The 16,731-nt window shown below is 38.0% G+C and overlaps 1 protein-coding gene across 1 annotated transcript; it reads left to right on the top strand.

The window, feature by feature from the left end:
* The first annotated feature begins 8,237 nt into the window (after positions 1–8,237).
* LOC111344015 (uncharacterized) lies at positions 8,238–14,209 on the top strand. Its single transcript, XM_022951216.2, has 4 exons — positions 8,238–8,329; positions 11,726–11,829; positions 12,195–12,470; positions 13,459–14,209. The coding sequence occupies exons 2-4, from the start codon at positions 11,751–11,753 to the stop codon at positions 14,082–14,084; spliced, it is 981 nt and encodes a 326-aa protein (XP_022806951.2). The 5' UTR covers positions 8,238–8,329; positions 11,726–11,750; the 3' UTR covers positions 14,085–14,209.
* Positions 14,210–16,731: the final 2,522 nt, after the last annotated feature.

Raw genomic sequence — 16,731 nt, 5'->3', positions numbered from 1 at the left:
CATTGCTATGTCAGAGAAAAGAGGAAGTCTGGAGGACTTCGGTTTTAAACGAGGATTAAGTGAACCAAAGAGACCTAAGGTTGAAGAGCCCAAACTGTTTTCCAGATGCACAAATGAATCACCAACAGGAATATTATTAAATTCCGCTCATTTACAGAAACAAGCAAGCAAAGAAAAACCAAGCGTAATGCGAAAATTTATCCCTAAATGGAAAGAGGAATTTCCCTGGCTCTCGTTTAATACATTTGATAATAAAAATTAACGGTAAAAAACTACGACGTTTCGAAGTCTGCATGACCTCATTATCAAGTAAAATGTTAAAACTGATGTAAAATTGTAGCTCAAAGATTATATACAAATAAAATGTGATAACTTCATTAGAATAATGAGCGTTCATTGTTATTGGTGTTTAGCATGTCAGATCGTGCAGTATATGTTTAAATAAATACTTTTGCACGTATTGAGTCAGACTGCGTGTTTAGCTTTGGTTTTTGTTCGCGAATGAATAACATTTCGTGAATTAGGCAGTCCATTTTCCCGCGGCATTTCTTGAGAACGGAAAACATTTCCTCTAGGCTAGTGGACGCTACACTGTGGGCTTCTTTCAGATGCTTGCCAATGACAGAGGCTTTATGTTCTTCTATGCGTTGATGAAGATGGCGTGTGGTATAACCGATATAATCCGCATCGCACGAATCACATTTAAAAGTGTAAACAACGCATTGGTGGTTAATTAAAGCGGGCTTCTCTTCTTGTATCTTGAGCTTTCCCTCGATCTTACGACTCGTGAAAACTGGTTGTAGGTCAGTTCCGATTTTCCGGCCAAGATCGGAACTGACCTACAACCAGTTTTCCGACCAATTGGAACTGACCTACAACCAGTTTTCACGAGTCGTAAGATCGAGGGAAAGCTCAAGATACAAGAAGAGAAGCCCGCTTTAATTAACCACCAATGCGTTGTTTACACTTTTAAATGTGATTCGTGCGATGCGGATTATATCGGTTATACCACACGCCATCTTCATCAACGCATAGAAGAACATAAAGCCTCTGTCATTGGCAAGCATCTGAAAGAAGCCCACAGTGTAGCGTCCACTAGCCTAGAGGAAATGTTTTCCGTTCTCAAGAAATGCCGCGGGAAAATGGACTGCCTAATTCACGAAATGTTATTCATTCGCGAACAAAAACCAAAGCTAAACACGCAGTCTGACTCAATACGTGCAAAAGTATTTATTTAAACATATACTGCACGATCTGACATGCTAAACACCAATAACAATGAACGCTCATTATTCTAATGAAGTTATCACATTTTATTTGTATATAATCTCTGAGCTACAATTTTACATCAGTTTTAACATTTTACTTGATAATGAGGTCATGCAGACTTCGAAACGTCGTAGTTTTTTACCGTTAATTTTTATTATCAAATGTATTTCTAAACATTCTCTGATTAGAACTCTCGTTTAATGCTGAAGAAAATATGATGATTTGCGACTTGTGCTGTGCATATCCAAGTGCAGCTTAACTCATTCAGAAGGTGACAAGAGTTTACTGTTCACACATAAATAACTATCAAAAGAGAAAGCACACCTTCAATAAATCCAGTTTCAATATCGCTGACCAGGGGTTCAAGAAAAGGATCAATACGTTTGGCTGTGCTTCCGCAGATCATAAGATGGCACAAATCCTTAACTGCGTAAACTTCATCTGTTTGTAGGCGGTCTTCCTTTGACATTGTTGCCACTGACACATCTATGGCACCTATTCCATAAACAGGTAAATGCTGTGGTTCAATTTCTCTTTAGTTTGAAAGTTTTACAAACCAGATTAATTGGCACTTTCCTAAAGCTCAGATTATAAATACATGTATTTCAAGTAATAGATCAAACATGAGGAAGAGCGTTTTCTGTGATTTCCAAACACAGAGAAGTAGGTTGGAAAAACGAGGCGCAGCCAAGTTTTTTTTTAACCAACTTCAGGGTGTTTGGAAATAGGAGGAAATACTGTTTTGAGTGTTTGATATAGCTTCTCAAACCATTGATAATTCTTGGAGAAATTTGAAGCAAAATTTCACAAAATTAATGATAATTAAGATCACATTAATTTTCTAAATATCCTTCACGGTTTGCTTTGTTTTGATGAATTATTAATGAGTTTGAGAATGGTTTTGACAAAAGAAAAAAATATTAACAGCTGATTTGAAAAAAAATTCAAATCAGAGGAAACCTTAAAACTGCAAAAAAATTACATAAGATGTCAGTAGGCAGCACTTGGTGGAGCCAAGCAGTCTGGTAACAAAGCTATGCCAAAATTACAGGGAATTGCACTCTAATGTTCTGTCCAAGGGCACCCTTTCAGAAATGCCCAGATCTGCCCCAGAGTGTAAGGTAATTGACAAAAACTCACAAGTTATCTGACGTCTAAAATAGTTATTTTGATACAAATTATCTTAATTCTATAAATCATATATACATCTGTGTGTCTGCAGCGTATGTCACACTTTTCATTCAAGCTGTATCATCAACAATGGGGGAAATATGCTGGGTAAGATTTCAATAGTACATGCAATACAATAATTGCCTTACCAGTGCTGCGTGATTTCTTTCCAAAGGGCTGAAAGCCATCCCAGTGTCCTTAAAATTATCCAAAATGAAAAAATCTACTGTTTTCATTAACTTGAAAAAGGGGTAAAAGCCTAAACAAACATAATGAAAATGGCACCACTTAAATTACAATGGAGGTGATAATTACAAATAGTATTGTTGTCTTGACCAAAACAGATAATAAATAAGCATGACAAAGATCATAATTTTATAAGTGTGTAAGACAGCTAAATGTTCATTCATTTTATTATAATTATTATTTTTTACACATTGAGCATTTTATCATAAACTGAATAAAGGCTGATAGTTTCGAAAGAAACTGTTTGGGGCTGCGTCGGTGGGAGTAACGAAATAATTTGGATATATCAACAAAGTTGAAATGGTAAATTGGCCACCGTAATGATTACAAAAGCTGACGTTTCGAGCGTTAGCCCTTCGTCGGAGCGAATAGAGGAATTGTGGGTTGTGTGTGCTTTTAAAGGCAGAAAATGGAGCTACGTTATTGGTGGGAGCATGGCAACGAGAAAAACATGAATAAAACTACCTTAAACTAAACCTTACCTATGTAGGCGATGTTTCTTGGGTCACCATTTACAAACGCAGGTCGATGAAGAAATTTGGTACAGCAATTCTCACAATACAGTTCTCGATGTCCATCGGGCAGAGTAGGGGCTTGCAATACATCAGCAGCACTCAAAATATTCTTGCAACCATCTCTTTTACATCTTTTGGGCAAACACTGACTACTATCTGGATCCCAGAACAATGCCAGTTCAGCAAATCTAGTTAATGGTTCCTACTTCTCCACAGAAGCGACACGTTTCAGTTGCAGACTGCATGATGTCCCAGTGATGCTTATGACTCGCACTCAAGCAAATGAAATATTCATGAGCATCCTCATAGCCTATATCCTTGAGATACTTTTTTGCTCCTCCCCAGTCCTTAGGCCATGAACATTTCATTTTGTGATCATCTTCGTCAATATCTTTCCCTCTGCAGTACATTCAGCATGCATAGCATAGCAGGTCTGTAAATGTAGCTAAAAAAGCACCTGTTTTTTACACCAAGTTCAATTGCTTCAAAAATGCCCTTTACAATTGCATACTTTAACTTCTGGTCTTCAGTTGCAGTAGCAGCTATTACACTGTCATCCCCACTGTCAAGATGTCCAAGCTTATCAGTCTCATCATTTTGATGCTCTAATTCTTCAGTGGTTATTCCAGTGGATGGATCTACCAAAAATAATTGAATTAAATTTAAAAACTAATTACTTTTGATGTTCTGCATGACCCATGATACCCGTTTGGTTTTGTTTTGTGTATATGTTGTGGTTCAATTTTATGCTTGCTTCCAATTTTAATTTCGTTTGTTTCAAACTCATTACTATACATTACCATACCCAAAAACAATAGGAAAATAAAATTTGAACTAGGGAAAAAAATCAACCACAGAAAATACATGCAATTGCAAATGGTCACGAGCAGAAGAGAAGTATACAAGAGCACTGCTCCTTTGATTAACACTTTTCAGAGAAACTTGGGTATGGTGAGCAACAGTGGAAAAAAGCCGAGGAAATAAAACAATTCAGTGAATTATATTTTATTTAATTCGTGCGCTTTAAAAACTTAGCTTGCTCGCAGTCAATTTAAGTGAACTCGAGTACACGAGTTGCAGGTAAGTGATTGCATTATAGTTGGAATGCCTTTCAATATATTCTACTTGCGACTCCATCTGGCAAACTAGAAAATTAAATTCTTTCTCCGATAAGTTTTAACACATACCTTCCAAGGAATCTGTGTGTACATGTGAGCCGGTAAGTGAGGTGAAATCACTATTTGCTTCACGTTCACTAACCTGAGTTCAGCCACCGTTTATTCTAAACTCCGTCTGAGCAACAGTGCACGATTTCTTGTGCGAGAGTGTACGCCGATTTGAGTACGCGCTGTGATTGGCCCATTCTTACGTGCCATCTGATTGGTCATATATCTCGGATCCAGGTCTACTCAAGTGTCATGATGTTTGTTTTGAGTCGTTTCACGTGTTTCTCACCTCTCACCTAGCTAGAACTCGAGTAGAAATAGTTTTTTATTGATGATTGTTCTCTTATATATGGAAATAATATGTGTTTTGTGTTCTTGCAAGGACCTACAGCACACTGAAAGATATCATATTGACGGAAAAGCCAAATTCGATGTAAAATGTGAGTTGGAAAGCCTCTCGATTGCTTACGGACAGAGAAAGTTTATTTGCAACAATACTTAAGATTTATTTTAGACAAAGTTTTGTGAAATTTACCCCAATTGCAACCTACAAACCGATAAAATATCTTCAGCAGTGAACCAAACAACAGATCATCAATACTTTTTGATCCATCTACCTCAAAGACCGGTCTAACCATCTAAAAAACTGAGACTGTTTCGGCAAATTTAGAGGGTTGGTTTATGGTTATCATGCATCTTTCAACCTCAAATTAACTATATGCGCCGAAATCGGCGAAGTCATCAAAATATCTTAAAGAAAGGAAGCTTGGTCTGAATAGTACACTAAAACAAGCGTAGGTTTGAAACCTTAACACTGCGAAAGTAACGAAAGTGGTTCGCAAACCTTTACGAAGCGCTGAACCTGAAAGAGCGTGATTTCTCGTGTGATCAATTTCCAATCGCGAGCATTCAATAGAATCTCTTCTTTCCAAAACTTCAAGGAGTTGAAACCTGCAATAACGACACACAAGTTGAAAAAGAGTTGGAAATAGTTATTACACAGAGATTTCAAACAACTACAAAGTAAAATTCGAAAGCTACTGAGGATCATGATTGAAATCTAACGCAACTTCCTACCACACCTAAGTGATGCCGCCGCATGATCGCGCTAGACGATTTAAGAACTAAAACCTAAAATGTAACTTACCCTGACATCTAAAATTTAAAAACTACTTGTAGATTACAATTACTCGATGAAAAAGGGTAAGCCCTCCTCGGGCTAGGTCGACATGTACAGCACTGACCTACACAAGGCTTTGCGACTTCAGTTCAAATGCTGAACCCCAACAAATCACGTATCCCCCTCCGACTTGGGCGTCGAAACCACAGTATTCGGTCAGCGGATTCGTTCTCAATTCATTTTATTGAGAAATACTTTTATTATTACTGTTATTAACGTTATTTTCATTCTTATTAATATTTTAACACCATCATGATAATTTTCTACCTCATAAATCAACCCAGAAACGCAGACTTATCTGTGGTTTTCGATTCTCAGGGGGCGAAGTAAGGCGACAAGCGTAAATACCCTCCATGAAAAAACTCAAGAACGCATGAGCTGATACAACTACAACAATACCACAACAACAAAGATTAGTGAGGCTGCCAATACCTCTATGACAAAGATCAAGAAAAAATTCATCGTTGTAACTACGATTCAGTTACGGCAGGCTTTCAAATAGACAAATTATTTCTCTTTGTCATGATTTACAACAAAGTGGCCGGTCTCTTATGGCGGACTACCCTTATAACCTTATAGTCTTCATATCACCGCCTAGGTAGACAGGTCTCAAAGGTACATCAGTTACAGCAATGTAAACTATTTCTTTACACTTTTGTTAAGTCAGGCAGGCCCGTTAGAACCTCTCCAAAACCACATAGTTTAGTTTTTTTTTCCCTCAAATGCTTCAGTGTTGCTTTCAAACCCAATAATCATTATTCGTTCCCATTAAACATTTTATTCCTTATTCATCATAACTTACTTTTTAACCCCTGACCCAATGTTTCACCCGTAAGGCCAAAAGTATTTCCCTCGTCGTCTTTAATGGCTAATTCTGTTCGATACTTCCTCGAACCAGTTCTCAGGGAGTGATTTTAGTCATTTCATTTGCTTAGTGTTTACGCGTCATCTGTCTTTTCTTTTTTGAGCTTCCCATAGGTCTAAGTCGAAGTCTGGTTTGTGGATGGTTTACTTTTCGTGCATGCCGTATTCCCGAAAATATTTATGTCAATTAAAAATGTTTCACAATTGAGCTTCAAGAATCATGCCTAGGGTTAGGGGTAGCCGTTGCGTTGTATCCAGGAGAGAGAAACGTTCTTCCCGGGCAGGAGCGCGGGCTCCGGTTCCCGAACAGCGGCTGGTAATCGAGCTTAGAGGAACGTGAACAGACCGTCAGCTGTGCATTGGTTTTTATAGATCGTGCCGGCATGATTTTAGACATAATTTGAGAAAAGTGGCATAAATTGTCCCGATTTATACAACGGAGCACTGCTTGTAATTGCATATTTTCTTAATTATCGAATGACAGGCTTCTTGACTCTCAAATTAAAATACACGTTGCTTGATATTTGCAGCCTTCAAAGCTGCGAGAGTGCTGTGCCTTGTGACCATTTGCTGGTTGTGGCCTACACGAGCTACCGGGCTTGATCGCGATCTCGTGATCTCGGGGTCTTGCGATCTCTGTGACCATTTGCTGCTTGAGGCCTACATGACCTACCGGGCTTTATCACGATCTAGGGGCCTGATAATCTGTGGTGAACTGGACTTCGCTCGTTTTCTTTTTTCACTTTTATTCTTCTGACGTACCTCACACCAAACTAAAAAAAAAATGTCGTCCACATATGAACACATTTGTTGCTCACTTTATAGGTTGGAAATTCAAGAGAAATACGTGAGTCATAGGTTTACTTTTTCCTGAGAAAAACAGACGATTGCTGAAAATAGAGTTAATTCGAGATGCAGAAGTGTGCTTTTCTGATCGAGAAAATTAAACCTTCTAAAAGTGACATTCACATATTTTTCGTAAGAAATCTATATCAAAGAAAACCTATGAATTACTTGTACATTTTACCTTTGTTATTAAAATGAAAATACTTTACTCCTTTCTCGATGCTATGAGATGGGTCATTTCTCGTGAGAAAATTCGCTAATATTTTCCAGCCATGTGTTAAATTCTACGAAATCCTCCCGCTGACGCGAAAATGGTCACGATGAACACCATTTTTCTCAAAACGACTTTCTAAATTTCTTGCAAAATTGCTTTCAAGACTTGAGTCATTAATTAATCACAGAGCATAATCTAAACTAACGTTGGACTTTCATGTTCATGGAGCAACGTGCTAGGCTAATAACCTCGAAGTTTCCGCTTTAACAGGTTCTGTTTCAGATTACAGCAATGTTTCAGAAAATCCCAGAGACGTTTAGTCCCGATTACATTCAGACATGGTTTGATGCTACTCTCGTTTAAAGCGAGGAAATAACAGTTCATCGAAGCACGTCTGCTTGTCCACCCGGACAATGTGTGAACTTTAATATATGATTAAATATTTTAATTTTAAAAAGGATTGTTGGTTTTAAAAAGATTAACACTCTCTTAATCTCGTCTGGCTGCTTTCCCTCGATGAATTTCCATTGCAGTCGAACTCGGGAACCGTGAAAAGCAGAAATATTACCTGAATAATTGTCTCTTACAAAAAAAGCCATCCAGGTGCCTCGCGTGTTCTCAACTTTATTGCGATTGGTTTTTACACAAATGTCCAATCAGAATCAGATAAACGCGTTTACGCTTTTCTGGTTTCACAAAGAAACCTTCGGACCACCGCTGATTTAACCTGCTACTACCTGTAAAAGCTAATTTTCCAGCAATCAAAGAACAAATTCAAATTCACTGCGGTAATTAAGCCTCAGCGTCAGTTCTCGACAAAAATCTGGACTTGATAAATAGCCACTGATACTAAAAACCGGTAAGGGACCTCTACGTCTGTTGACGCGAGTCTATACAAACGCTTTTCAGTATGATCTGGGAAAATTTAAGTTAAATTAGAGCGATATTGTTTAACTTTCTTAAATAGTTTATTTTGCATTCTTTTGAAAGGAGATTCTATTAACCTTATTGCATTTTAATCAGTTAGGGCAGAGGAAACTAGACTAAACAGTTAAACCCATTTTGGCCTCAAAAGATCTATTCTATGGTCAAAATCTAGTTTGAATACATGGGATAACTTTCCAAAGAAATTGGGGTGCTGTGTCGGTGGAGGGTGTTACTGAGTTAATTAAGTGAATTGGATGCAATAGAGAGATTTTAGAGCTGACCTTTCGAGAACGAAGGTTAACATTCGAAACATCAGCTTTAGAATTTATTTAAGGTGGCCAATTTACATTATCAACAGAGTTGATACAACCGAACGCTCGGAATTATATGGCAGCCAAAAAGTGAAATCAACGGTAATTTCTGAAAGTCAAATTAAGAAAAATTTTCCGGATCATTGTCAGTAGTATTTTGAGAGAGACACTCAGTTCTGTGCGTGTTGGGGAATGCATCTCATTCTCAATAGATTCTTTGGCTATTTTTAAACAATTCTTAAAATTTTCAGATCTTAGAAAAACCATATCAGAAGCTGAAGGTGTCAAATGGACACGTTCTCTAGTTTTAAGCACGTTGCTAGGGTATTGTAGCCTTCGGTAGATTACAGAATGAAAGACGACGCTATCATTGTAGAGTGTCGGAAAATTGAGAATTGAGATTGACGCCATGAAACGTCCTCTGCGAAGGAAATCTTTACAGGCATCGTGTATGGCAACAAGGTTACAGACCAGTAGTGAGGAGAGAGTGCGATTCTTTCTTGAACTTATATCTTGCTAAATTTTCCTAGCATGGTGCATTTTTTAAGGCCAACGCATCAGCTAGACATTATGTTTCACTGTCTTTACAAACTAGTTCTGTATTGGCGGGTGGCAAAATTAAGCCTCCTACTACCTCGCGAACCATGTTCGGTTGGTTAAAAACACTTATTTTCGCCCCTGCAGTGGCTACAGCTGTACATGTACATGATGAAACTAAAAAGAAATGGTGGTCTAAAATGATTCGAAGAGGTAACTAAATAAATCAAGGTTGCCAAAATTTAAATCATTAGTCAACTGTACTTAACCAATAATGATAGTAGAAACAAAAAACATCAGAGAGTAAGAAAATTTTCCAAATGCAATTACTTCCCACTTTAAGTAAAATCCCTCAATGGAGGTTACAATAAATGATGTAAGTACATATGAATAGATATGCAAATTATATAAGTGGGAACAGGCGGAGCATGTACCCAAATTAGCCCTTTACTCCCAAGATCAGATTGTCAATTCTCCCCTCTAGCTGCTACAAGTTTCCTTGTAAATGAGTTGTAGCGGCGCCCGTGCGCCTCAATTTCCGCAGTATTTTTATCTTCTTTTTTTCAACTTTTACCGCATTTTACGTCACTCTCCGCTAGTTATCACGTGGCTCTAGCTTCTATACGGCAAACACTTGTGTAATTTCCATAAGGCTCACAGAAATTCGACGGGCAACTTGAAACAACTTTGAGTAACTTTCAGTTACATCAGGGAACCTCCGACTATTGCTGTTTAACTCAGAACCTACAAGGGCGTTCGCCCCAACACTTCCTACCAAACAGGTCGCTTTAAGAGTTGGCACAATAAATCTCAGCCTTGTGGAAACCGTGAATCATAAATGAAGTGCTTCCAACGTCAAAACAGGTGTTTTTCTAACCTTGGGAAAGAAAGCTTTTTAAAGGCCCATTTCCAACCGAGATGCCTCGCGCGCCCGGATCATTTTTCATATATGAAAAATACGCTATTTTCCTCTTAGTTGCGGAATCGCTTTGATATCTTCTTCCATCTTACTAATTAGGGCTTTCAAAGTTCCATCTTGAATAATGTGCGAACAACAAACTATCGTAATATCCATATCAGTAAATAGTTTTTAATTCTTACATGTATCACGGTGAAAAACATCATTTGAAAAGTTGATGCCGCCGAAGAAGCGGTCTAGAGGAAGGCCGAGTCTGCCCGGCTCGGCAAAGGTTATTCGACTTCGAGAGTCTGTGTATGATTTATGGAGGGCAAGGAAAACAACCATGGGTTTCGGTAATACTACAGACAGAGCTTTTGCAGAAATGTTATTGCAATGTTCCTACGATGGAACTTGAGACTCCGAGGAGATTTTTTCGAGGTGAGAATAATTATTTGACTGATTTTTACTTGAGATCCTGAGATATGTATGTAAGTGATCTCATTTGTAGAAGTGATTATTCTATAATTGAAATGCGTAAAGTAAATCAGTTTTGGCCAATATTGGTTATTTGTTTATATTTTATTTAGTGCTGAAGCCGAACAATTTCCTTCAACATCAAGTAAGCTTTGTACAAGTTTTATGCACAGACTCGATTTATGATTTTTCAGTCTCAAATATTTAGCTACAAATTTGTTTACTGTGTTCTTCACCAAATCTTTGTTTTTCTTTTTAATAGTGTTTGTGAATGACTATCAGAGTTCGCCATTTAACAATAGCGCGATTCCAAAACAAAAACAAACGACTGCAAAGGATCTCGGATGGAAATGGGCCTTTAACTTGTGGGGTAGTCATTTTGTCCACACTAAAAAGTACATCAGACACCACTATGTTTACCGAGAAACTCCTGGGTCGAGTCGGGCTACCCTTTCATGTAAGCATACTTGTAGCTCTGAAAAAGTGTCAAAAGAACTCAACTCAAGAAGTCAGCAAATTTAATTGTCTAAATTTCAATGGTTTGATGGGGGCAACGTCCCTAAATTGTACGATATGAAGTCTGATTATCAATCATTCGTATCAATACAATATATAAGAAACTTAGAAGTGAAAAATTTAATGTAAGAGCTCGTAAAATACTTATATTGTTAAATAATTAGCCAAAGTTCAAATTTCCAAAGTCTAATGTGAAACACTCACTTGACATTTTTTCTTTATTTTGACTGGCGAGCGCTGGCTGGGTGGTTGTGTATTATTGGCTGATGACTTAAACGTCCTTTTAATCTTTTTTTGGCTATACTTATCTGTCCGATTTAGCCTCTCCGATCATGTACAAGTATTTCGATAGGCCCGTGAAATCGGACAGTTATAGGGGCTGTTAAGAACCACTAAAGTCCTAGCATTTCGTTATCGATCACTAAAACCATAGCATTTTGTCATAGACACTGGAACAAACTCGAATAGTTTACGCGACCTGTTCTAGCCGGTCGGGCGTGAAGAGGAATACCTGATAGATTAGCAACGTATTATGCTCTGTAAAGTGTAAACTCCATGAAATCCACTTCATTTATGTTTATTGACGTAGAAATAACCAGAGGAACCAAGACACGATGAAGACAACATACATTTGGTGTTTTTTTTTTACTGCCCTGGTACTGTCTGAGAGTGCATTTGCGAAACTTATCTCTGGTAAGTGCTAAGTAATGGAAGAAATACAGGGTGTTACGAAAACTAAGACCCCGAAAACTAAGACCCCCCGTCTTTTCATTGATTTTCACTTTTCCGGCGGGTCAGTAAGTCCGCGAACAGGTGTAGTACCCGTGTGATGTTATAATCTGATCTCTACAGTGTTATATTTTGAGTTCAGAAAACTTAAGCGCATATCAAGCTCAGCTTCACTCCACTGATACTCATTGATAAAAAAGTTTTTTCATAAACTCGTCATTTTAAAATCAGTCTTACATCGTTTTCTGAAATAAGTCAGACTCCTTGAGATGTGTGTCAGATATTGTTCCCTATTTGATTCTGCATATGCATATGTCTGCTTTTAAAAGGATCTGCGACTTCTCTTCCAAAGAAAAGAAGCGTTCAACCACCATTTTTTGCTGGGGGTATTCCTCCAACGGGGCTTCCTGGTACTACTCAAGACATGGCCTTACACCAGCAGACGCTGCCTGATGATCCTCCAAACACTCCACCGTATTTCGTTTCTCTCTTTGATCCAAGCACCAATACTCCCTTTTATTCAGCTTACAAAGTTACACCTATTCAGGCAGGGAACCTTGGGAATGAAAAAAGGCCAGGTGGAATAAAGTTTAAAGACCCCCCAGGTATGGAGATAGTTATGAGTTAAATGAAGATCGATTCAGTCTGCAAAGTAAAACTTATTCAGGAAAGGGACCTTAGTGAAGACGAAAGGCTGGGTGGAATGAAATGGAGAGATTCCCAGGTTGCAGATAGTCATGAAAACCAGCTAAAGATTGGATGGTGAATAGTAGTACAATATTATCAAACCAACTCACACATATCCCTGGGATTTTACAAATTAATCGAGATCGAGCTTCACGTTGTTCTCAGACCTTGCTGAGAGCGTTCGCTTCGGAATGTATTTTGTAGATTGATGACTTTTATTTAATTTTTTTTCCTTAAGCATTCTAACATTTAGAAGCATACGTAAACAATCAAAGCAGAAAAGACTGCGTAATGAAATCATTTGAAGTCATCCAGTTAATCACCTAGTTTTCGAACAGTCTTCGATCTGCTAAAGAGGTTTCACGCACAACAAAAAGTAGAAAAAAAACGCATCACGAACATAAGATAAACAACTTAAAGGTTCACCTATCGTAAAAAGCAAAAAATTCATAGTTTGCGGAGTTTTAGTTTCTTATTTTCACTGGTCATCAACATTAAAAACACTTCATCCCGATTCACCGAGTAATCCGTTTCCGCTCCTCATTGGACTAACACTCTTCCCAGAGCACATATACATCCTGGGCGTTTCCAGTTTTACAAACCAAGCAAACAAGCTCTAACAATTATAAGGAAATGCTATGCGGGGCAAAAATGACAACTGTCCATCCCCGAGAGACTGCCTCACCTATTTCTTGTCTGAGGAACAAACTATTGAGTGATCTCTAGAATATTTGCTGCCTACCGGAATACCAAACCAGGATACATATCAAATAAGAGTCTTCATACCCTCACGGTTATACCAGAGGAAGGCATGTAGGTTTAAAAGCCTTGTCTGCGATACTACTTTGATATAAAAAATTGTCACTATCTTTTTGTCTTATGGTTTAATATCATCTGTGTTCACAGGCGTTCCTGGTGTCAGCATTGCCTATAAAGAAGCAATCGCAGATACCACACAACCAGGCAAGCCAAACCAAGCATTAACCAGAGGCCATTTGAATCCCTCAGCGATAAATTCCTTCGACAAAAGATTCATGACCGCTACTTATACTTTTACAAATGCCGTACCTCAGTTTGCAGCGACGAACTTCTATTTGACGAATTTTGAGTCAAGAGTAGAAAATTATGCTAAGAACAACTGCGGCAGGAAAGATGGCACCCTTTACCTTTTGTCTGGCACATCAGAAAATGGCCTAATCATTAATCAAGAAGGAAAACCTGTTCAGGATCTTTCAAATCAAATTCCTAAACCCTATCAGAGGGATACATTTGTGCAAGGTACAATAAAACTTGTAACTCCTCGTTCTACTTGGACAGCTGGTTGCTGTATATGGAAGAAACCAGGTGAGGCGAGAAGAGCAGAATCTTTTGCAGTGATGAGCAACAATCAAAACAAAAGAACGAAGGTTCTCCTAACAGAAATGAGAGTGCTCGACTTAGAGGAGCTCCTAAAGACACCACCATCAGCAGCAGTGAATTTGTTCCCAGGGGAAGAGGAATGTAGACGACCTGAAAACAATATACCACTTTAAAAAGAATGGAAAGAATGAAAAGAAGAGGAAACAGACTGTTTAGAGTCAAGTAATTTAGTTAATGTTCCTCCTTTCTGTCATATATGTATTTCCGTGATGCTAAAAAAAATAAACTTTCAAATCTATTTATGACAAATGGTCTTTCTATTGGACTAGGAAAATATTGCGTTGGCAACAAGACATCGAGATGATAACGACAGATCATAAGAAAAACTTTAGAACTGTACTGCTTTTTATGTTCGGACGGCTATGGTGAATTTTAGATCAGATTTCCAGTTCACTCTTGTCCTTGCCAATCCACCCTAATCGAATCCTATCAACTCCAGTTCATTACAATCCTCCGAGACTCACTCCAATCCACAATAGTCAGGACCAATTTTCTCCAATCCATCTTAATCCACGCATATTTACCCCAGCTATGATGGAAAAAAAGAAACAATGTATGACAAGCCAAAGTAACTGAGGTCTGTATAGCTTATATGGGTACGTATCTCTTTGAAATATTGCGTTCTCGTCAAAATCGCTGAAAACTAAATACTTGTCTGAAGGCTCTAATAGCAAAGTATTTCCTCTTCACTTTCGACCAGATCACGTCCTTTTTTCATTGAACTTAGTTTCCTGCTTTGTTTCATGGCAAAAAAAAAGGGGAGAAGAGAGTCTGTATGAAGTTCATATAATGCAATTAATTAAGTTCAAACTTAAGTCATATTTGAATTTCATCAGTCCTCAAGTTTAGAGCAACGCACCACATTTTGGTGGTACATTTTAAGTTTCTGATATAAGCATTTTCCGACAAAGTATAAGAAAGACAATCAGCTAAAATAACTGACATTTAGTAAGCTCGCCTATTTTTATTTTTGTTTTGAGACAATGAAAATTACAAGATGAAAATGTAACAAAAACATGAAAGTTAACTATTGGTAGAGGTTGCCCACAGGTAATATAACTAAACATCAATTCCAAACTGATTGATAGAGAATTGTGAATTGATAAAAAATCATAGAGGAAAAAAAAATAATCGGGTACAAAACTAAAATATCACCTGCCACGAAGGCTCGCTCACTCCTCAGAAACAAGTTTAAAAAGGTCTGTACAACTGAAACAAAATATGTCGAACCAACTTTGTGATCAATGGTCAAAAGTACGACGGATACGCATTTGGCGACGACAGGAATCTTCTCAAGGGATGTCATTTAAAGCTTCTGGTGATGCTAGGGTATTCTTATCAAGTGCTGAGTTATCAACCGCTGGGAACAATTGTGAACTTTTCCATTGTGTTTTTTTGCTCACCAAAGGCCGCTATGAAAGGAAATTCTACCTGAGCCCTTGTTCCACGTTTCTGAACTTTTTTGTGCTTTTCCATGCTGTAGGTCACAATTTTGAAAGTAGAAGATTTGCCTAACAATGGATGACTTTGGATTTTCGTTATTCGCTGCCTCTTCAGCTCCCAGAGCTTTAATAACTTGAGCATGACCAAACCTTTCATCTCCAAGCAATCGGGAACCGTTCTTCTTCTTCTTCTTCTTGAAAATTGGCAGGCAGCGAAACATTCTAGACTTTTTTTAACGTGTTTAATGATGGGTGCTCTTGATTTGCTGAATACAGTTAAGTAATCGATGACGATAAGAATGTTTTCAGCAACAGTGACTATGCAACACTGGTGATATGGTTTTAACCACAGGTGGCCCAAGCTCTGTCACAGGCTCTTTCACAGTGAATAATTAAAGACTTTGTATAGTGGTTTAGTTGGACTTGCTTTTCAGCTCCGTAAATGTAAAGCTGTGTGAAATAATCAAAGAAATAAAGTCTTACCTTCGTAGAGAGTAGTCTGTGTTATTCTCCTCGCGATTTGAGGCCGTTTTGATGTGTTTTAGCTTGACGCCCTAAATTACCGTGCATAAAATACGGGAAGGTCGGAAACTTCTGTTGACACATGCTCGCCAAAATCGCTCGAAAACAACACTTAAATACTTTCCCTCAAATCAAAACTCGGCAGCACGAAAGCCAAATAGTTTCCCTTTAAGTTCACCGAATAAAATCCCACAAAAGTCGGTTTATCGAGCAACCAATCCAGCGAGAATTTCAAATTAACGGCCGTTCGGAATTCTTCTAATGCGTGGAAGGAACTTCTTGTGCAGCTGAGAGACCGTTAATGCGCGGTCAACCTGGAACCTAATCAATTCTCTCTCAACGGGTCCTCCCCATAGCCTTCTTACACATTCTAAGGTACCCAGGGTAAACTCATCGGCGTGACTAGATCGTCGATACCGTCCATCTTCACTGTTTTCAATGGATTTTTATAGATATCCTCTTACCCGGGGTACCGCTTTTTTCGTCGGAAATAAGTTCTTTAATTAGTCCTCTTTCACTGGAACTTGTTTTTTCGAAAAGATGATTTTTAGAAATTTACTGCGCATTGTGTTTGCTTTCTTGGTTTCTCCAAAATTTTGACTTTTCACAGGCACGTGTTACACTTAAGTGTCAATGGGTTTAATCTAAACTGAATGAATTTTTGGCTAAAAATTTTTAATATATGTAAAGAAATTTTATTGCAAAACTTTCACTAGTTGAGAGCTCCACTTTTAGGCTTGGCTAAATCTATATATTAGATGTTGATGTAGTCTTTGATTGTAGTAACAGTGATAAA

This window comes from Stylophora pistillata, chromosome 4 (genome assembly GCF_964205215.1).
Source record: "Stylophora pistillata chromosome 4, jaStyPist1.2, whole genome shotgun sequence".
Taxonomy (NCBI): domain Eukaryota; kingdom Metazoa; phylum Cnidaria; class Anthozoa; order Scleractinia; family Pocilloporidae; genus Stylophora; species Stylophora pistillata.
This window is presented reverse-complemented; position numbering and strand designations above follow the sequence as displayed.

What these genes read in the sequence shown, in the direction of transcription:
- LOC111344015 (XM_022951216.2), top strand. Translation starts at nt 11,751, where the DNA reads ATGAAGACAACATACATTTGGTGTTTTTTTTTTACTGCCCTGGTACTG. An exon ending in ATTTGCGAAACTTATCTCTG is followed by an intron (nt 11,830 to 12,194) that starts GTAAGTGCTAAG and finishes TGCTTTTAAAAG; the next exon opens with GATCTGCGACTTCTCTTCCA. An exon ending in AAAGTTTAAAGACCCCCCAG is followed by an intron (nt 12,471 to 13,458) that starts GTATGGAGATAG and finishes CTGTGTTCACAG; the next exon opens with GCGTTCCTGGTGTCAGCATT.